Source organism: Protomyctophum bolini (assembly GCF_963924005.1).
Source record: "Protomyctophum bolini genome assembly, chromosome: 6".
NCBI classification, from domain to species: Eukaryota; Metazoa; Chordata; class Actinopteri; order Myctophiformes; family Myctophidae; genus Protomyctophum; species Protomyctophum bolini.
The window spans coordinates 26,977,134-27,000,195 of NC_137867.1; the positions used below are offsets into that span (position 1 = coordinate 26,977,134).

Sequence of the window (23,062 nt, forward strand, 5' to 3'; positions counted from 1 at the left end):
AATGTTCAAATGAGCTATGATTCATCTTAAAAACTTCCAAAAATGGAGATGGTTAAACATCATGCTGTCATAGGCATTTTGCATTCATTTACATTTTCTAGCTAGAAGCTGCAAAGTGCAAACGAATGCATGGCATCTGTGTCAAGCACTGACCATGACATTGAAGGTTACAGTGATCATCTTTATCTGCTCCATTAATTACCCTAGGCTAGATCAAATATGAAAATAAAAATTAAGACATTCTAGTATTTTCTGATGCACAAAATTCTATATTGATATCACCAATCATGTGTGTTGTTTTTACACTTACTTCTGAGCAGTGTCTGAATTTACTCTCCAGAGAGGGATCTGAGGGTATGGGAAATGTGAGGAATGCTTTGCATCGTCTTGTGAATAATATCCCTCACAGCACCCACTGAGCTTTCCAGGCCAAAGGTTATCTTCTGTGACCTGCTCTTCATACAGTATAGCACCACTAGAACTGTAGCATCCCTATTCTGGGGCTAACGTTCTGCAAAAGTATAGATCTACATGCTCACAACTCATTGCTTTGCAACATCACAGGAAGGTTCTCTGAGCATGCATGCTCTTTTTCAGCAACACCTGCTTCACAATCACACAGGTGAGCTTGTAGATCGGCTGTTTTCAGTGAATATATTTAGTGTAGAGTGAAAACAGTAGGGGGCTTAATACAGAGCCCTTGGGAATCCGGTCAACTAAGAATAGGATTTAAGTGGTTAACATCACTATTTGATGTACAATAAAGTAATTACGGTCTCAGTGGTTACAATAGACCGCCAAGCAACAGCCATATTATTGTCACAGTAATGACAGTTCCTTCGGAGAGAATGACGATGTCGTTTTGTTATTATTATAAGATTATACTGTATGTCTCTGAGTTGTGCCTTTGGAACAAATGTACAAACGTGTGTGTGTGTGTGTGTGTGTGTGTGTGTGTGTGTGTGTGTGCGCGCGCGTGTGTGCGTGCGCGTGTGTGCGTGTGCGTGTGCGTGTGTGTGTGTGTGTGTGTGTGTGTGTGTGTGTGTGTGTGTGTGTGTGTGTGTGTGTGTGTGTGTGTGTGTGTGTGTGTGTGTGTGTGTGTGTGTGTGTGTGTGTGTGTTTGTGTGTGTGTGTGTGTGTGTGTGTGTGTGTGTGTGTGTGTGTGTGTGTGTGTGTGTGTGTGTGTGTGTGTATTTAAATCCATGTTCCGACTTCTGGGCTATCACATGAAAATTTTGCGCATATACACTTGTGTGTATTTGATATCAGCTCCTGGGACGGTGTCTTATAGCACCTCGGCTCTGCTGTTTAACTACATTCCTCCCACCTCTGAAGCCCAAATATGTTCAGTCGCACATCCCTGTTACCATTAGACCATTCATCAACATTGAACTGTCCAAACATCTGAGGTGTTAGGGAGACAGCAGGACCAGAGAGTGGTTTGGAGTGTTTCCAGTGACCCTGGCCATGGCGAAGGATTCCAATCCATGAAGACAAGCAGTCTGCTGTGAAACCAACACAGGCTTAACGTGAAAAACATGATCAGTTGTTGTCTGTGACACTGGGATGCTACTGGAAAGATTGGTGAGTCAAGTCAAATGTCCAGTTTTATTTGTTTTTCTGTACTATAAAAGAAAAAAATAAAATGACTTGAATGGAAATATAGATGATCCCAACTGTGATAGTATTATTTAAATCCAGAGTAATGTAACCTTTTTTCTTCTTCTTCTTCTTCTTCTTCTTCTTCTTCTTCTTCTCAGCATAGCCTACGAAATGACGAAAGGTATATGGTTCTTCTAGAGATCAAATCCAAAAGGGAAGCATGCACTGCACATCTCAGAAACATACATACGGACAAATATACTGTAGCTGCGTATAGGAGTGGGCTGAGTGGCTAGCACCACAATTTTTGTTCAGCAGCTGAACAAAACATACATACAGAAAGAAGGTAGGATGTCATGTCCGCACAGGTTCTTCTAGCCAACACCATATCGCTAACATCCAGAAGTTGTATAACAATATATATAATAATTAATAAGCAGGACAGAAAGGCGCAATTCTTGGAAGTTGCAAACTGTGGTTGCACCAAGAATTTCTGTCTGTTAAGTTGAGTCTTGCATAATTACAGTATGATGATGATATATGATGATGTATGATGATGATGATGTCACAGGGACCCCAAAAAGTTAATACGAAATAAATACAATTTAAGAATACATATTTCCTTACCAGACCAGAACCAATAAATGAGCTGGGCCTGGGTCTAGTAATGTCCATCCATACCATGCTGAAATTAATGGAAAAAACTTGGTAAATGGTCTTGCATTTGTATACCACTTTTCTAGTCTTCTGACAACTCTACACCTCTTTGGAATGTATGCTTCTGTCAAGGAATCAGGATATTAAGGAAAATTGAGTCCGATACACTATGTATTTTAAGGGTCAGGGTTAGAAAGTTATTGCATGAGCACATGGTAGAAGTTTATGTCCGTGGTCAAGTATTGACCTGACCTGTGTGCTCCCGCACTCTGGAACAACCTACCTCTCCCCAGACGATCTGCCCAGTCGATCGAGGTTTTCAAATCTCTACTGGAAACACACCTTTTCCCTTTGGCATTTAATTGCACCTGATCGTATTATTTCAATTATGTACTATTTGCCGGTGTTTTTTAATGATGTTCTTATTGTCTGTGCGCCGATGGGCGCTGCTGATGCTCTGCTTGTTTCAGCCTGTACAAATTTCAGCTTTGGTTGTTTTAAATGCGCTATATAAATAAAGTATGATTGGATTTGATTTGTTGATGGTATCTTGATGATATTCAGATATTCAGATTAAGGTTGCCGCTCCACCTCCTGAGTCACCGCTGCCCTGGCAGGCATGCTTTGGGAAGTGGTGTCAATAATGTCAAGTCTGTGAGTCATCAAAATCTATTGATTCAATACCCTGATGAAGATGGCTTAGCCATAGTATAATGCCATCGTCCATTAAACTTTGTGGAGTATGTGGTTATATACTACTACTACTACTACTAACAACAACAATAACAAATATAGCTGAAAGCAGCTATAAGACGGGGTCAAGACCAAAAAGAAAAAAGCTAAACGCAATATACATAAGCCAAAGGGCGTAGAGTTGTAGACCTCTTATTGTGTCCGAAAGAATTTAGCAGTTTTGGCAGTTCTGTGCTATCGTTCTTAAAGAAATTTGTACATTTTCTGAAATAAATGCCCAAAACTGGAGATGTTTCAGCCAGCTTTTAAAGACTGGAGATGACGTCGTCTTTTTTGGTCACACTGATTGGCTGAAGGGGTTGTCTGTCAACACTGTAGTCCCGTAACCAGAGTCAGACATGGACCCGAACCAGCACGCCCATGCGGGTCCCATATGGCTTCGAGATGGGTTAACTATATGAGACCCAGGTGGACTAACTATATGGAACCTATATGACAATGTCAGCTGGCACCAGATGCTTCACACTTGGGTTACTCGTGTGGGCTTTAAATTGGTTCTATGTGTGCATTAGGTGTGCCCCAACTAGATAATTTTATGTGACACCCAAGTGGACTTTCCCATTGGACTTGCTTAATTGGGCTTGCCCATGCCCATGTGGGTTTTAACTTTTCATTAGATTCTAGTTCTACCCAACCCGAACCTGCTCATTTCAGTGTGGTTGACATGGCGTACGTAGACTGGAGATTACGTCTTTTCTTTCTTTTTTGTCAACGCTGTAGTCCCGTAACGCTGTAGTCCCGATTCAGACTCCATTCGCATTTGCAATTTCTGTGACGTGGCCAAAAAAGGCAAAAAAGTGGATCAAGCGAAATGTACTCATTGAAAGATAAAGGTCAAAGGTCTTTTCACAAATTAGTGTAAGCTTCAGTTCCTGAGGGATCCTCACAGCCCTCTATATTGCCGAATTTCGTGAAAAACGATAGCACAGAACTGTCAAAACTACTCAAATGGAATTTTCATGAAAACAAAAGGGGTCTACGCCCTTTGAGCTTGATCCCTAATAACAATACATTAATACAATTCAACTAGATTCTTCATTGCATATTTGCATTAACTGATATTTTGATATGATATATCTCAAGTGCCATCTGTGTTGTCAGATTGTCTTACTGCTTGATGTTTTTATTGACTGTCAGCTTCCACGCCGGCGCCGCATATGGCATCTCTGCATAGTGACATAAACTATGATATTTGATCACTCATTGAAATGTGCCTATCACACCTCCTCAATTTACTCACTACTAAAGCCTGATTTATGCGTGTTTATGCTTATTTTTATTCATGCTTCAGTGACAAAGTGTTTTGTGACATATCACAATACTTCACACTCCATTGCTCTTAGAATGGAATCACACTTCCCTTATTTTAAACAAAAACAGATAACCATATGACAGAAAGCTTGCAGTACATCTGGTTCCAGAAGGCTCTTAATAACTTACACCATCAATGGGCAGCAGCAATCATTAATTTAGATATCATGTCAATCAATATTTGGCTTGAGGTTTCATTCATCCCCATCAACTCAATGTTCCAAAAGGTGATATCCAGAGACATGTAGATTGTATGGACATTTACATTTGATCATTTCAGCTAGCTGATGTTCTAATTCAGAGAAACAAGTGGGGTTGAGCGTCTTCATCAACGATGGATGGCTGGATTTGGGGATTCATCTTCAGCCACCATGCACTTCCACCCTATAGGAGGAGGAGAGGGATGTATCGGCAGTAACCCAGTGAAGATCTGCAGGGTTTATCTGCTGTGACAGGTTTCACACGCAGCTTGCGGGCCAAGCCCCACAAATAACAGCCAGGCGTCTTGTTTGCCATCCATTCTCTGGCCTGTTTCAGATTACCCACCGGGTTCTTTGATGTCTGGCTGACGGACAGGGCTGTAGGGTTTTCCCCCTGTCCTCTGCCAGAAAAAGATTGGGTCATCAGCAGCCCTGCCACCCACTGCATATTCAAGTGTAACCCCTCAATGAGAAGTGTGTTTATCCTGGGGGTTTGATCAGAGACCCTGCAAGATGGTGGCCGACACTAAGAGTGATTTCACAGCTATTGGCCCTCGGTGCCATTGCAATCCATCAGTTAGGTGGATAGGATAGTGGCAGCACAAAATGATTGAAAACGGATATTCAAAATGTCTATCTGTACCAAACAATCCACATAAAGTCTAGCATCGATATTATACGGCAAACATTTCTGCGAAAATAGCAATGAGACAACGCGTGACTCGCGTTGCGAACTTGTAGATCGATTATTTTCGGCAAAGACATTTAGTATTGAGTAAAACAAATATCGGACCAAGTACTCCAGGGGAACACTGGTCAACGTATAGGTTTAGTGGTTAATGTACAACATGCTGTGTACTTGTACAATGTAGTTGTACGTAACTATACAATGTATGTACTTATATGTATTGTGTACTGCCTGAACTGTGACATACTCTATAGTCAGCTCCTGGAGTAGAGCAAGCAGCAAGGTCAAGCGTGCTGCGGCAGTGATTGTGATGTCTAGTCAGTGACGTCATTAGGACATGAGGATCCAAGCTATATATGTGCTGTATTAATGTAATAAACTTTGTGAGCGTCTTAGCGTGATACTGTCTGGTGTCATGTTATTGTTCTCCCGGACTGGGCCCGTCCGTCTGTCCGCCGCCGAACCAAGAAAAATATTCAACCGGGTCGTCACACACCAACATCAGCCACACACAAGTCCGGTCTGTCAGAACCAGACGAGTGTCCAGTCCAGTACAGTACTGTAAATTAGGACTTAACTGTTATGATACTATACTAAGTACTGGCAGTACTTAGTATAGTATCATAACAGTTAAGTCCTAATTTCTTCAATGAGAATGACTGTAGCAGTAAAGTCCTCTGTTACTTGTCCTTTGCACATGGACATTGTAACCTTTATTTATTGATAGATTTATTGAGCACTTTGGTATTTGCACGGTGTAATTTGAACATTATAGTTTGCGTAGTAAAGAAATGCATTCATGGTTTTATTGTTGATTAAGTTTAACTGAACATTTTAAGTTGTTTTCTGTCCAGCTGAGCCGGACACTCGCTAACTATAGTTCCACCTGCAGAGACTGAATGCTTAGACTGAAAGGTGACAATCTGGCAAGTCCAATGTGTGTAATATATGAGTGCAATAGACGAAGTGAAATGTGTATAAGAGGTGCAATATGGATAATGCTAAGTGATGATTGAAAGCATGTACCTGTACCAAGCAGGGCTGTTCTGTTTGCCAGTATAATTGGGCTGTACCAAGTCAGGATGGCAGAGTTGCTGAGGATATTGTTGTATATAGAGTAATGTTGTATAGTGTAATGTTGTACAATCATTAGTGGGTGTATTTATGTATTTGTGTATTTATTAATCTACCCCTTGACATGGTGGAGTCCAAACTATTAATTGCCACAGCTGAGTATAAAAAGGTGCCAGCAACAAACATAATTATTCAATAATGAGAGCCATGGCACCACCATGTTTTCATTCTCAGCGCTCAATGATATAGCACTGCAGTCTCCAAAACATTCAAAGAATGCAAGAATGTGGCCTGGGCCGTCCTAGTGGTCCGGGCACCTAGGCTGGTAATCCAGCCTGATAGCGTGTCATGGGTTCGAGTCCCGATCCTGACAACCTTTGCTGAGTGTCACCCCCTCCATCCCCATTTCACATTACTGTCTATCAATGAGGGCATACAAAAGCCCCAAAGAATATCTTTAAAAATGCAAGAATGTTCTGAGAATGAAAGTCATGCAAACATCAATGGATGTTTTTTAGAATTTCAGAATTGTTTTCGGCCGAAATGAGTTTTCTTCGACGGGTGGCTGGCATCTCCTCGGAGTAGAACCGCTGCTCCTTCGTCTGGAAAGGAGCCAGCTTAGGTGGTTCGTGCTCTGGTTATAGGATGCCTCTCGGGCGTCTCCCTAGGGAGGTCCTCGATGCACGTCCCACTGGGAGGATTCCCCAGGGCAGAACAAAGCGCAGTTGGAGGAAACACATTGACTCACTGGCCTTGGAATGTCTCGGAATCCCCCAGGAGGAAGTCACTAATGTTGCTCTGGAGAGGGAAGTCTGGAGCACTCTGGTGCATGGAGCTGTTGCCCCTGCGACCCGACTACGGATAAGCGGTTGAAGATGGATGGATGGATTAAATACTATGGTATTTAAGACATACTGTGGTATATGTGGTATTAAGCCTAATGACATTAAATCAAATGATCAATTATTGTCAGTATAAGCAATAAACAAAGATTTTTATTCTTCTACCTGTAGACAAGACGTAACAATAATGCCACTTTGCTAAATTGACACATCAAGTGAGCTCATAGCATATTTCACATAACAGTGTGCATCAAAGTTGGCGGTGGACACATATCCTGAACCTGCCGCCCTCACTCACGAGGTTTCACTAGGACGTTCCTGGGCTGCCATGCACCATTGAGTAATAAAACGCCTGTAACCAAATCCACAGCCTTAATCCAGCCCGGACAATCGTTGGCAGACCTTTTGGCGAGGCAGAGCAGACTCCCCGCAAACCCATCCACAGCAATGTTCTCATGTCATAAGGCTGCAACCGTGCCGGGGACGGGGACATGGAGCACCCATAGGGTGTTGGAATGATGTGGGAACACTAGAGACTCAAGCGAATGTGCGTGCCAGTCTTTAGGGGGTGCATGGTGTTATCACTCATATTTCATTGACAACACTGTTAAAAATCTTTAATATGGAGTGAACTGACAGATGCATGTCACAGTATAATGGGCAGGCATAAGTATAGGCTACAAGAAGTTGAATTAGTCCTCCTCCTCCTGAACCAAAGCTGTGATGATTGATGATGATGATGATATACTGTAAAATAAACAATAATACTATGCCAGTATTATTATTACAAAATATGATGCTACAGACCACAGTCATGAGTTATAAACCGCGGTCTCACCTCACCCAAAGACGGCGAAACATATGCACTGCAAATGCGTGCATATATGACACTAGATTCCCCGACAATCCGTGTATATGTACAATTTACAATTTTACAATTTAGGCATTTAGCAGACGCTCTTAATCCAGAGCGACTTACTATGTCCCCGGCACTATGTACTTTATTTCCTCCCCGTTCATTTCTATAAGTTGCTTGAGTGACGTCACGAGGCTGACCCGAAGTCCGTGCATAATCAACTATTTGGACTGTCAAAAAATAATAATCGATAGGTTTGCAATATTAACAACACTCAATAAAATATATATCACTATGATGTTTTACGACTATTTCTATGTATTTGATTTTGACATATGTGTAAATCACTATAAGTGCCATGCTGTGGTGGTCTATGTAAAGTTCAGTCTGTACATTACAGTCTGTAACATCATATTTCGTTCAGCCTGCTTATGATAGGCCCACTGTATGAGAAAACTCAGCACCAGAGAGTCTGAATCAGGTCCATGACCATCTGATGATCTGCCAGTGTGCAGAAATTTGACCCTATAAGCAATGCAATAGTCAGACATGCATCATGCCGCTTTCACATCCAGACGTGCAACACCAGGGAAACCCCACCCACCGCTAGGTGTCACATACAAAATACAAACGTGTCAATGTGCACATCACCTCGGACACGAACGGCAAGCAGGCGCGCTGTGCGCGTCTGTTCTAGAGTAGCCTATAAACCACACGACTATTCAGCAGCAGCACAAGGGTTCGGGGAACTCCACCGCTGACCACAGACGCACCGGTAATGACTGAGCATTACTTTCAATACAGCAGCGCAGTCAAGTGACTATAGAACTTCCCAACATCATGCAGAAACCTTTGTTATAACGTGATAACTTATCACGTTACAAACTGACACGCCAGGCTGTGTCCAGAATATGCGTGTGTAACCATTTGAAGATGCACAGTTGACAGCTTCTCTGATTCTTGCGTCCCAGGCGAGGTGGCACAGTCTTTTCCAGCGGGGGTCTCACTTGGTGTATAGGCTACAATGCTCGCAACAGGAGGACCGTCTCTATTCCCAGCTGTTGCGTTAACACCCAGTGGATCTCTGCCACTGTCTATTTCCCGACGGAATTCCTGTTTGGATTCCAGTACTGAACCAGTTATCCACATGTCTGTAGAACAACGAGTGACACTGGCAACGGGGACCGCAAACCCCAGATCTCTCAAAAGACTGGAGACGGATGAAGAGGATGACCCGAAAGTTCATCTGGAAGCAAGGGATCTCTGGAGACAGTTCCATAAAATGGGCACTGAAATGGTGATTACAAAATCCGGAAGGTAGGATAAATTCAAACATTACAATTTTATAATAAGCCATAATTTAATTAAATTAGTTTTACAATGTGTATAGTTTGTCTATAGGCTATCAACACTATGCTATAACTTTGGTCTATTTCCATTTCCAACTGAAATCTGCTCTCTTCCTTTGCAGGCGCATGTTTCCGCCGTTTAAAGCCAGGTGTGCTGGCTTAGACAAAAAGTCCAAGTATATTTTATTGATTGACATTGTGGCGGCGGACGACTGCAGATATAAATTCCACAATTCTCGGTGGATGGTGGCAGGGAAGGCCGATCCTGAAATGCCCAAACGAATGTACATTCACCCAGACAGCCCCGCCACAGGCGAGCAGTGGATGTCCAAGGCAGTGAACTTTCATAAACTGAAACTAACAAACAACATATCTGACAAACATGGGTTTGTAAGTGTCCACTCTCAGTTTATTTAAATGTATATAGTCTAGCTTTTATCGTTTTATCTCACTAAAGATAACCACACTGGATATAGCCTGTAACCTATAGGCCTATTGTGTTTAGTTTAATTATAGTTTAATTATATAACTTCTCTCGACTCTCGTCGCCTATGTTGCGATGAAACATAAATATATTTTTCCTCTCGTTTTTGGCAGACAATTCTCAACTCGATGCACAAATACCAGCCGAGATTTCATGTAGTAAAGGCGAATGACATCCTCAAACTGCCATACAGTACATTTAGGACATACGTTTTCTCTGAAACAGCATTCATTGCGGTAACTGCGTACCAGAATGACAAGGTAAGAGTAAACCAATGACTTGTGAGTTATTAAGAGTTTATTTTCAAATAGGCCTACCTAATGTTGTGATTATTAACAACGGAAAGGAAACAAATACATGTAGACTAAAACGTGTAGCTGCGCGGCCAGGCATAAATTGAACCACATTGGCCTAATCTATTCGGTGTCACTGTCACTAAGCTTATAACAACAATATAAAGTGTCAAGCAAATAGTCTTGCACACACAGGATAATTCCTTTAAAAAATAATGACATTTTTCATTTAGGCTATTTATTCTGCATTATTTTATTCCACTCAGTTATAGTTAGGCCTATTCTTTCTATTAATTTCAGATCACACAGTTGAAAATTGACAACAACCCGTTCGCAAAGGGGTTCCGAGATACAGGGAACGGGAGAAGAGAAAAGAGGTAGGCTATTAAAGTTGCCGTGTCCTAACTGTGCACAAACTCAAAATAATTGCTGCTCTCCCGACTAAAGAAAACTTTTAAATCTATAGTTGCCATATTCCACTTACCGGTATAAATGTTATGTTATTTCCCCTGTAGGCCTACTAATTTATGTTATTAGATGTTTTATCACCAGGCAGGACCACAATCGACCAATCAATCAATCAATCAATCAATCAATCAATCAATCAATCAATCAATCAATCAACCAATCAATCGAGCGAACGAGCAAGCAAGCAGCTATGTGAAATGAAATAATAGCTGATATATTTTCTTTCTTTCTTCTATTCTTGTTGTTAGAAAACTACAACAATCATCACAAAAGTCCAAAGAGATGCGGATGAATGATATGACAACGGAACCAGTGAAGGAATCGTCAATTGAATACTCTGAAAACTCCAAGTCCTCAGGTGCAACAACTTTCGTCTTTCGAATTTTGTTGGCCTTGCTTATGGAAGTTGCGGTTAATTGTCGATTGGTTCATTCATGCTATATTACATAGATGACTGCAGGAGTAGGCCTACACACGTTCCAAACACAAATATTAACATCATTATTTATTTCTGCGTTTAAGATGCTCACGAAAGTGACAGCGATCAAGACGACGAGGACAACCCTGTACAAGAGATGCGTAAAGCTGGCAGTCAAGTGGACATTAAAACGGAACTAAATGTTACCATTACGCATGACGCAGACTGGACACATGATGGCACAGAGAAAGAGAGAGACCTTGAACAAGACCGCTATAGAACTCACGGAGCGCGGCCCCATACACCAGACCCAGAGCCCATGAAGGGACACATCATGGAAAGAGAAAGAATAAACAGCCATTTTTATCCACCAGATTTAACCAGACATCTCAATCACCTTAGCATCGCCAACCATCTTTTCCACCCTGCTCAGGTCAACATTGGAGGAACGACGTTGTATAGCTGTGCCGCCATAGACAGCAGGGCATTGCCAGCTGGTGTGAGCGCCATGGACATGGAGGCAGCTCAGGCAGGCATCCCAACACTTGCAAGAAGTTTAGGAACGCCCGGGTTGCCAGTGGGCCTTCAACACCATGCGCTGGTAGGTGCATGGTGAAGCATCACATAAGCACAATAGGCACTATAGGCAGTGGTGTAAACTGTAAAGTAACCCTTTAGTTACTTAATTACTGTATACAGTAATGAAGTTACTTAATTACTGTATGCAACAGTATGACTGTTAATTATAATTAATTAATTATAATTAACATTATACAGTAATTCAGTAAGTACTTAGAGTTACTTTACACTACTATACTTAAGTACAATTTTGAGGTATTTGCACTTTACTTGAGTAGCCTACTTTTACTTTATATATACATCTCAGAACCAAATACCTACTTTTACTTATACATTTAATTAGAAAACTGTAGTTATGAGTAACGAGTAAACCACTTCAGAAATGTGAAAATAGTCGATGATACAAGTTATGTTGCGATCGTTGTGAGCTTGTAAATATAGGCCTACCATATGCAATTTTCAAAAGATTATACATTTGATAATTTGAAACGGGACATTCTGCATGAGTAATTTATCAATTTTACTTGTGCTACTTTAAGTAAATTTTGAAGCTAATACTTTTGTACTTTAATCAAGTACATTTTGAATTCCAGACTTTTACGTATAGCCTATAGTATTTCTATACGTAGGCCTACTTAAAATACTATAAATAGGGATGTTATAATTGATTGAAAATGTCTCTTCTTTTTTATGTTACAGGACCTGATAGGTGTCTCTCAATGCGGAGGGTTGTTCTTTTATCCATACTCTTTCTCACCTGTTATAGCGCAGTATGTTCCGGTCAGAGCCCGTCCACATTTCAGTACATTATATCCACCAACTCCAACTCAAGCCCCAGACAACCGTTTGACGTCTCCGCAGGCATCTTTTACTCCAACAAGTTGCAGTGATGGTGCCGGTGATGATAATGGGGTCACATCGTGTCAGGGGTTTTCACCATTCGTGAAATTATTCCCCGATTCAGATGTCAATGAACCGGTGGTGCCTGTGGACTTGCCAATACCATAAGAGTCATCCCCAATCGAAACGCATTCGTAACAGAAAACAAGTCAACTATAGGCTATATTATTACGTCCAATTTCTACAAGTCATGTAGATTAATATCTATCCTGTTATCATATACGGCCACTTCCGTGATTGATGCACATGCACTGCGTAGCCTATAGCCTATAATCTATCATGAAATAGCACTGTATTATTCCAAATTCTGTATAGGCCCTGGCCAATATGGCTATACATTTTGATCTTAACATGTAATGCATTTCTTAACATGCAGTAGGTGACAGGTCTACATTTAACGCACACATGTTTTGACTATACCAATTTCAAATGGGCCTATCTTTGAAAGAAAAATGTTGCCTTGTAAAATGCCTTTACATTTTTTATTATAGTAGGCTATGTGATTTGATTTGCCAAGACAGTTATTTGTGCATTTTTGTCAAACGAAATTAACGAATTGCTTCTGCTTCCTTAATAACATGCATTGAGAATCTATTAAATGTTTTGTCAAATCAAATGCTATGTGCACTTCTAATTTAGAAACCTTCTTCCACGTTTGCCTTTGTAGGGTAGCAATAGGCTATTGACTTTTTTTTACAAGGTGTGTTCATCGCATTGGCTCTAGCATGCCAATTATTTATTTATTATAAGCTTAAATTATTATTTCGGCTACCTTTGATTAATGTTGTCTAATATGGCCTGGCTATGGGCCTGGCCATTGTTTCTTAACATTTTCAAATCAAAATAAAAAAGGAATCGTGCGTAATTGTGGATTTTACAGTAGGCCTAAGGCTGTTTTCAGACAGAACCAACTGATTGGAAATCCGGAAAATTTGTCATGAACAAAACGATTTGAGACATCATATCAAAGTCAACTTTATCAGAATGTGCACGTGAAATTTCAAATTCTTTGCAGAGCCTGTAGGCCTACTTTTACATTATTGACCAGTGGTGTAATGTAAAGTGTAGGCTACTAAAGTAGTACTATATTTAATTTTTAGGTATTTTTTTTATAGACCTTTACTAGATTAGGCCCTATTTACAGTTTTCTACTATTCTAGACAAATGAATGTGCGGGCCGGTTAATTAATCACACCACCTACATTTGTGATGACGTTTGTAGTGATCAAAAAGTTTTGATAAATTCAGTCCAGCTGTCATCCCAGGCCTCTCGCCCCTGTCGGAGAGAATGTCGTCCTCCGTGTGCAGCTCATGCAAAAGTGGAGATATTTGACTAAACACTAAACAGTAGGCTAAACACACGTTTCTGCCAGAACTTTCGAAACAATATCTGACTCCAAGTATTAGGAATGAATATTGGGTGAGTACACTAACACTACACTCGCTGTGCGGATCATGAATAATAATGCACAAGACATAATCTCTAGGACTAGCTTCGGAGAGACCACAGGCGTTTGTTTCTGACCAACTTTTTGGTAACAAATTGTAATGCCATTAATACATATTCAGGTCTAGCCGCTAGATGGCACCAGAGCCATAGAGTAGGCTAGGACATGGCACCATGGATACATCCTGTTCAATGACGTCATATTAATGGGACAAAATATAGACATACAAAAACAATCTGGTAGATAGTGTGTATCTAGCTTAGAGTATAAGGTATACTATCTAGACTAGTCTAGAGATATCGTTGTCAAATGAGGTCTTTACGCCGGTTCATGTAGCGCTACGAGATGGCGAGGATTTCCGTCAATTACATTTTACTGTGCGGACAAGTGCTGCTGCTGCTCACAGTGCTGCTGTTGCAATGTTTCGAAGGAATTCACTCTCAGAATTCAACTACAACAACATCGGAGCCACCACCGCCGCCTGCTGCTGCTGCTTCGGCACAGGGAGCGACGGTCCTCCCGTTCAGCGAACAGCCGCAGGAGAACATCACATTATATCATAGCAATAATAACAACGACGGAGGAGGACATGATGATAACAACGTTAGCGAGCAGTATGAATACAGACCCCCGTCTCCAGTCGTCCTCTGCAGTTATTTGTAAGTATCAAACATTGGTGTTAGCATTATCAGTTAGTCATACTATCTGTACATGCATGTACGTAATGGTATTCAGACAATCATTCAAATTTGCGTTCACACTTATTTATTTTCATCCATGACCAATCGATGGTATCTTCTGAAGACCGGAGGAGTTTGTTCTCTGTCAAGACCCCGTGGATCACGCAGGCAACAACAGCGCATATCTGGAGCTGGGCCACGGTTGTGTCGGGGTAAATAATTTGATCTTCATTCATTCATTCATCAAAACTATAAGCATAATATAGTGTACAATTTACCAATATTTAAATTGCTGTATATGTTATTAAAGATGTAACAGCAGAAAATACATTTTCAGAGGTCAGGGTGTCAAAGGGAGAGAGAACTCTTACAGGATTTTTAGGATACAGGAAAAGTCTACTATTTATTCACTACCGTAATATAGAGCCTTCACCTTTTTAATAAAACACTTGTTTTAACCAAAACAATACATACAATCGCGCCTAGTGGTGCCAATCCAATTTAATGTTACAGTTAAGCTTTGGACAGTACCAGGCCCGGTGCCAGGATGAAATGACTGAGGGGGCAATTGAGATTTTTGAGGGGGCACAATTTATTTTAATTTTTTTAATGTCAATAATAAAATATATAACGACGAAAAATCATATTGCGTTGTTAAATCAAGCAGGCAGTATCAGTTGTATGACTCAGGCGGTCCTATGCAAGATTAGAATTATAGTCTGAACACTGCATCATGAAGCCGTATCCTCTAAGCCAATGGGAGATAAAACCCATAGTCTCTTTGCTGCACCTCTAGTTACATGCTTACGAGCTACATGATGTGTTCGGTTTCTGCAACGTGATATAGGCATATCTAATTTATGTTTGTTTCATATAGATTTGAATTAGGGGGCGTTCTTTCATTGCTGACGAGTAGAGAGACACAGCAGCTCTCCGCAGCTTCTGTATTTTCGTTAGCTTCGTCTGCATACTGGTTCTCTTCTCTTCGTCTTGACGGATTTCTTTATTTCTTTATTTGTTTCCTTATACGAGATTACTGAAATCTCAAAAAGGTGGGCATAATAAGATTCGGCTTCAGCCCTTTCCTTTTCGGTCAACTGTATCATGACAACCCCTTTTCCTTGTATGTAATAATGTTGGATAAACCATGACCTATCTATCTAAACAGACATTTCTCCGAGCATATACACACACAGCTCCCAGCACCGTGTGTTCCCCAGCTGATCACTGCAGCCTTGCCTGGCGAAAGAGAAGTACGGGCAGCAGTAAATTGGACCCTAGATATTAATATCTGACTGCTTGTTTGTAAACAACTTATTCGTTTTAGGGGTACATTTGCCATGAAGTTGCAGAATCTGTGTAACACTGTAACGTGTAACAGCTAGTTTTAATTGTTGTTTTCAGAAGTCGCATTTTCGAGGTGTTCAGCTCTCTGTGGCGTTGATTCAGAATATAATGATATGAACACTCCATTCTGTTCTCTTCCCCCCACTCTCCCCCACGACAACGGATAACCACGCCTACATTTTCTTTTCATTTCTCAATTCTGATCAAATATATGACGAGTGGGGGGGTGTCCTGACCCTTTAACATAACCTTTCTGTTCACTTCTGGGAAACCTTTAAAGTAGTGGTTCTCAAAGTGGGGTCAGGGGACCCCCAGGGGTCCTTGAGGAGGTTAAGGGGGAGCCCACTCCCCAGTCAAAATCAGTTTGACCACTTTAACCCTATATACATTGGCTATCAGATCTAAAAGCTCTCAATGTGTCACATTGTGATGTTTTGAAATATTTGGATAATGTCATATTTTAACAACACAAACTTGTATGTTTGTCCCTGGCACAATATACATCAGATATGGGTCAGATTAATTAATACATATCGTTGCTGTCGGGAAGAAACCACCTAACTCCATTTTTGAGGGTTTTGATTATTATTTTTCCATAAATCAGTGATATTGAACAATATTGTTGAACCAAGGAAAAGTAGTAAAAAGCGGGACAAAACCGCTTAACTCCATTGGACCCTCAAACTGTCTGCTAAAACGGCTAACTCCACCACCACTCCCCCTCTCATGGAAGTAATTGACAATGTAACGTCAAAGTCCTATTACTTTGGGCTACTGGTTGCCCGATGCAGAGGATCTAGTTCAGGCGTGATGAAATGACTGATGTCCAAACGTTGACTTAAAGTTAAAAAAATATATTTATTCACTGTAACTTGTATTAAATAAAAGAAAAGAGTGTCAAAACCATATAAATCAAAACTATTGACTTCACATCAGCAACAACAGAGCATTCAATTAGGTCTCATTAAATAACCTGGCCAACCTTGGCCTTGACCAAACCCTTGGAATGATGTCATCAAAAAACATAGAAATAAAATGAACAGAAAATAAATGGCTCTTACAGACAATATATAAATCATGAGGCATTATTGCTTCATCATATTCATTTCCTGAAAAATAAACATTATGGAGTTAAGTGGTTTCTTCCTGACAGCAGACATTAATTTGGGGGTCCTTGACATAGCTTTAAAGTATGAAAATGGCATTTGGCATTGTCAATCATCATATTCCATTATGCCCCATTGGAAACAAATCAATTAACACAACACTGTGTAATTGATTGATTACTTTATTAGCAGGTTTGTTTTGTTAACAGTACAGGTAGTACAGTCAAAGGTTATACTAAAAGGATAACAACAATCTGCAGGGTGCTTGTTTCCCTTGTGGTCCATTGTACTCAATTCGTCAGTTAAACATTATAATACATACTGTACATGCATATAGGCATATTAGTAAACTCACTAACTCTGTTGAATCACCATCAACGGGTATATTTACAGAGAAAGGAGGGGTGGGGTCGGGGGCAGAGGATGCAAGGAGTTAAACTATGTATTTGTATTTTGAGGTCAGACATTTGTTTCGTTTAGTTTTGAGTTTGTAGGGAGTCGAGATCTTTAATGAGTTTTGGTAGATTATTCCACATTATAATTATAATGGCATATTTATTTATATATATATGTCATATTTTAGAATGCAATGTATTGACCATTGTATAGAATATTACTGTAGATTAACAGTGTGCTCAAAACCATCTAGTCTGAATCTTTTCATCCGTTACACATCTCACCTCTTGTCACTGTGTTTAGTGGGGAGGCCAAACTCAGAAAGAAGTGAACCACACACCAGTTATCTGCACTGCCCTGGATAACATTGAGTGTGCTGGACCCAGAGAGTTCCTCAGAGGGAATGTGCCCTGCATCAAGTAAGTGATGTCATGCTGGTTACACAAAGTATAGAATAGTATGTAATAGAGCTTTTCACAGGTAAAATATAACGACCCGAACAGAAATGGACCTGTGAAATTTGTCAGATTCCGAGATTTCTTTCAAAACTCTGAACCTGGGTGGACCCATGACAATTTGGGACGATTCAGTCTGACAAAAGGACCTGGACTCATTGGTCATTGGAGCTGTGAAATTTGTTCAGAGATCCGATTTATTCTGAGATTTTACAGACCAACGAAATAAATACCCTATGCGCATTAGGTAGTAATTTAATGTTTTTTTCCCTGTTATATTTTGCAATGACTGGTCTTTTTAAAAGCGTTATCAGGTTATTGATTAGTTCAGGGGTGGGCAACTTTGACGATGGAGAGGGCCACTATAATATAGTGGCCTATCACTCCCTAGGGCCATATATTACTGTCGCCGATCTACAAGCTCAAAACGCGTCGCAGTGCGACGTGTTTTGAGCTTGTAGATCGGCTATTTTTGCTATATTCGAATTGTCCTGAAAATTTACATTTTTATGTAATTTCAAATGCCTTTAATTATACGTGTGTTGAGCATTGAGCCACTAATTTATACTGAAGTAATTAAAGCAGGTCATGTTTGCATGTTGTGGAACCAATATTATATCAGTATTCTGATATGAACCTGAGGGCCACATTAAGTGAAGGTGGGGGCCGCATGTGGCCCCCGGGCCGCCAGTTGCCCACCCCTGGATTAGTTGATTACCTGACATTTTATCTTGTGTGATCACAAATCACACTTGGGTTTGGGAACAAAAACTGGGTGCTGTATATTCTCATATGATGATTATGATCAGCTACAGTATGTACACTGATCTAACAGCTTGGTTACTGATCTGACAGCTGTCTGATTTCTCTCTTTAGTTTTGCATTGAGAGTGATAAACCAGTGCTTAGGAACTGAATGAATAATAAACAAATAAACAAATCAAATGTTCAGGCACCCCAGTGACTTTGTGTGTTTACCACATAATTGTTGTTTTGTGCCTAGTGTAGCATGCTGTCCCCTCTAAATGCTCCTTTCCTGTTGTTGTGCTGTTAAGTGTTAATTGATGCAATACAAAAAAATACAAAATATTTGTATTTTCAAACTATAGTCTAGTTAAGCGCCCCCCCTTCTCCCCCAAACCAATAAGCTTCAGTTAAATACTTAATAAATAAAATAATGTTAGCCATGTACTCTTGATTCATTTGGAATCAAATACTGTTGAAAGTATGTGGTTGATGTTATTTGACCACTAGATGGCAGTATTGCCAAAGATACAATCACTACTGCCATTTGTCTGCATTCAGTATATGCACCAGCCCTTCTCTTGGAGTGAGGGGGTTTATAAGAGGACAGAGAGGGTGGGCTCCCTACGGCAGCTGACCAATCGAGGGGGTTTATAAGAGGACAGAGAGGGTGGGCTCCCTACGGCAGCTGACCAATCGAGGGGGTTTATAAGAGGACAGAGAGAGGGTGCTCTCCCTACGGCAGCTGACCAATCGAGGGGGTTTATAAGAGGACAGAGAGAGGGTGGGCTCCCTACGGCAGCTGACCAATCGAGGGGGTTTATAAGAGGACAGAGAGAGGGTGCTCTCCCTACGGCAGCTGACCAATCGAGGGGGTTTATAAGAGGACAGAGAGAGGGTGGGCTCCCTACGGCAGCTGACCAATCGAGGGGGTTTATAAGAGGACAAAGAGGGTGCTCTCCCTACGGCAGCTGACCAATCGAGGGGGTTTATAAGAGGACAGAGAGAGGGTGGGCTCCCTACGGCAGCTGACCAATCGAGGGGGTTTATAAGAGGACAAAGAGGGTGCTCTCCCTACGGCAGCTGAGTGCTGACCAATCGGCACAAGTTAAAAGTGCCACTGCACACTGAACTAGCATCACAAGTGACCTCGCTGTAATAAGGATGGTCAATGTCAAACATAGATGCAGATTTCCTGCCGTCTCTTTTCCTTTTTTTTAAGGATTTACTGTTGAGATACGAGAGAGAGAGAACAAAACAGACTTGAATGGCTGTGTACCAAACATTGTGAGGCATGGTATTAGTGCCTGACAGCTCATTGACTGTTGAGAAAATGTCAATCACATGCTATTTACTTGGTGTCTTTGTAAATAAATAAGGCTATTGGATAAACAAATTATCACATGCATGGCATTCGTTGTTTCCCTACGGCTTAATTTCTTTATTGAGACGGATGAACAATAGAAAGGTGAGAGGGAGGTAAGGCGGGATTGGCACAGAAGGGAAACTGTAGAACTAGACCAACACTCCAGGATGGTGTAATTGTAAAGACAAGCAATTTGAGCAGATCTGAGCCCTCCGTCTATTCCCTTTTTCCATTTAACAATCGTCAGTCAGAACATTCAGTTCGTAGCACATATTGAACAACTCAGCAGACTGGGGATCTTAATTAATACAGGCAGAGGTTATTAGTCATATTTGACTGTATATCTTGGTCATTCTGTCAACTGAAGATCCAGTGGATTTACTGTTGCACTACTGCAGTTAGGTTGCTTAATTTGTAGTCTAATCTAATGAGGCAGTGTCTTTTGAGGCAGAATAATACATTGAAATTGCAATATTTCCATTCAACATATAGAAATACTATACAAACTATTCTGGAGCTGTACAAAATGTCAGGTCTACAAATCCAGTTGCAATATTAGCATAAATCTTGTAATATGATTATTTTGTTAATATTATGCTTGGTCGGTTTCTGTATGCGACTGTTATATTTTGCAGTGACCGGTCTTTTTAAAAGCATTATCAGGTTATTGATTACCTGACTGGTCTTATCAATTTATCTTTGTCTATATGGTGCATATTGTCTGTCTGCAAACCGAATTTCCCTTACTTCAGTTTTGACCTGAAATAAGATTAATTGAATTTAAGTAAACTGAAACTGCTGCTTTGTTTGTGTCTATTGTAGATACACAGGCCACTATTTCATCACAACCTTGCTCTATTCCTTCTTCTTGGGCTGCTTCGGAGTCGACCGCTTCTGCCTGGGACACACCGGTACGGCTGTGGGCAAGTTGCTGACCCTGGGAGGGTTGGGCATATGGTGGTTTGTCGACCTCATACTGCTTATCACTGGTGGGCTGATGCCTAGCGACTACAGCAACTGGTGTACCTACTACTGAGGCCGAAACATAGCCACAGGCAAAAGACTGGTCACTATCAATCTTCCTTTGACAACTAGTAGTGGTGTTCAGTCATGTACTATGGAGGACTTCAGGCTCATACATAATAGACTGGATTTTCGGTGGTGAGGTGACCACTGAACTACAACATGACGTCACGAGCCGCGGTGAAGAGCAAACCACCGCCCAGTCCTTCTCTCTGTTTTTACTCCCCACCGCTCAACGTTATTTCAGCTCCGGTGGTCACCTCACCACCGGAGCAGTGGTCACCTCACCACCGAAAATCCAGACTATGAATGAGCCTTAAGAGTTTTTACACAAGTTGATCACAGACCCGTGTCTGGTTGTTGCCTGGCAATATCATAGCTAGGCTTATGTCCTCTATAGGCTGTTTAGATGGTGAATGTTGTACTTTATAATTTGTCAAATAGGTTCAACAAACAAAAAAGAACATACTACTGTACACTGATTAGGCAGCACACCAAGGCAAGCAAGTACAAACATGGCACACCATGATGCATAGTAATGACACATCTAGGAAATTACCGGAATCTTTAGTGATATTATACCGGAAAGGGCAAAGTTCTTTACCCTTATGGTGTGTTCACAAGGGCAGATGCAAAGATGAATGGGAGTATCATTTGGAGCTGCAGCTACATGCATCATTGCGTCTTTTCTTTGCATCGTCATGTCGCTGGCTTCCACTGACAATGAATGGTAGACCCGTGTGAACGCAATATAAGGCCTACCAAGACTAATTCAAACTCCCGGTATAATGTAATTAATCGAAATACTTGAAAAGTTGTTTAATAACGAGCCAGGATTTGGAATGGAATATTTGTATTTTACGTATCACACTGAATCTGCTGCGTTAAACCAGACCATTGAAGGACAATTCAACGGAACATAGTGATGATTGGATTTGCAACCTTTCTGTCCAGTCACTAGGCACAATGCCAGCAGCCATATGCTATAATGCTTTAGGATGGATTTCACATTCTCGTAATTCCACTGTGATTTCTCAAACCCATTGAGCATAGGCTAAATAAATAGGAGAGACGGGTGAGACAAATCTGTGTTTTCCATTCCCTGTAATAATTTAGCCATTCAACTAGAATCAACTTATGAGAGGGACAATAACTAATTAGATAAGACCACACCTGCCAATACCGGTATTTAAGTGGTGAGCCCATGTTCTTGGCAAGTGATATAATTCCGTGCTGATGTCATCCTTACAACACAAATTCAGTCTAGGTTATTGTTTCCAGTCTCCACCTGTAAACTGTACCATTACATACTGTACTGTTGTTACACCAGAAGTGTAGTGAACACCCACTGGAGGAGGTTCTATTCATAGCTGTAAAAATCTAGATACCGTAACCTCATTGGCCGCTGCAGTTCATTGGAGCAACCTGTATCTCAGGGAAGACGGAAGTCAAACGGAAGTGCTCGCCACTCAAAGTGACTACTGGCCAATCACAGCACGTCTTTTCCGGAACTTGTCAAACAAATCAATTCAAAGGCTTTATTCGCATGAGAAAACAAACGTTTACATTGCCTCTGATTGGCCTACCGAACGTCCCCTTCTGTGACGCATGCGGAAGCTTCTGCGTACGTCACAGAAGCTTGCCTTTCCTCGGGATACAGACGCCCCAGAGCCGAAAGAGGAGTCTACCTTTCTATGTCTTTGGTTCTACAGTATGTGCCAGGGGTGTTAGTCCTCCATTTTGCGGATATATGGAGTTGCAACCTTGTGCTTGTAAAATGTTGTACATAATATTGATCTACTCCAAATGCTGATTTGGTTGGTGTTTTATATTTTAAGTTGAATGTATTCAACTGTTCATTATTGTGTATTTGTTTTGCCTCATGTTAATGTTTGAAACAATCTGAAACATATTCCTTTGGACATAAAACATATTTTAAGTTAATTGATCTCCAATGTTTTTTTGTTGTAAGGGTACATTCTGTTAAGAGCAAAAACGTCTTATCAGTTTTCACAGCTCAATAA

General features: G+C 40.9%; 2 protein-coding genes across 2 annotated transcripts; both read left to right on the forward strand.

Annotated features, from left to right (window-relative positions):
• Positions 1-8,624: 8,624 nt before the first annotated feature.
• On the forward strand, positions 8,625-13,051 carry tbx3b (T-box transcription factor 3b). The gene is made up of 8 exons (XM_080765392.1): positions 8,625-8,758; positions 8,955-9,300; positions 9,455-9,722; positions 9,930-10,076; positions 10,410-10,486; positions 10,826-10,935; positions 11,100-11,596; positions 12,274-13,051. Exons 2-8 carry the CDS (start codon positions 9,008-9,010, stop codon positions 12,580-12,582), a joined length of 1,701 nt encoding a protein of 566 aa, XP_080621518.1. The 5' UTR covers positions 8,625-8,758; positions 8,955-9,007; the 3' UTR covers positions 12,583-13,051.
• A 1,085-nt stretch (positions 13,052-14,136) lies between these two features.
• tm2d2 (TM2 domain containing 2) lies at positions 14,137-23,051 on the forward strand. Its single transcript, XM_080765262.1, has 4 exons — positions 14,137-14,581; positions 14,727-14,814; positions 17,755-17,870; positions 20,838-23,051. Exons 1-4 carry the CDS (start codon positions 14,268-14,270, stop codon positions 21,049-21,051), a joined length of 732 nt encoding a protein of 243 aa, XP_080621388.1. The 5' UTR covers positions 14,137-14,267; the 3' UTR covers positions 21,052-23,051.
• The last annotated feature ends 11 nt before the right edge of the window (positions 23,052-23,062 follow it).

Bases quoted from the DNA above. Each gene is read 5' to 3' on its own strand.
- tbx3b (XM_080765392.1), top strand. From the start codon at position 9,008: ATGCTCGCAACAGGAGGACCGTCTCTATTCCCAGCTGTTGCGTTAACA. The intron at 9,723-9,929 runs GTAAGTGTCCAC...CGTTTTTGGCAG, and splicing joins TATCTGACAAACATGGGTTT to ACAATTCTCAACTCGATGCA. The intron at 10,077-10,409 runs GTAAGAGTAAAC...TATTAATTTCAG, and splicing joins CTGCGTACCAGAATGACAAG to ATCACACAGTTGAAAATTGA.
- tm2d2 (XM_080765262.1), top strand. From the start codon at position 14,268: ATGGCGAGGATTTCCGTCAATTACATTTTACTGTGCGGACAAGTGCTG. The intron at 14,582-14,726 runs GTAAGTATCAAA...TATCTTCTGAAG, and splicing joins GTCGTCCTCTGCAGTTATTT to ACCGGAGGAGTTTGTTCTCT. The intron at 17,871-20,837 runs GTAAGTGATGTC...TGTCTATTGTAG, and splicing joins GGGAATGTGCCCTGCATCAA to ATACACAGGCCACTATTTCA.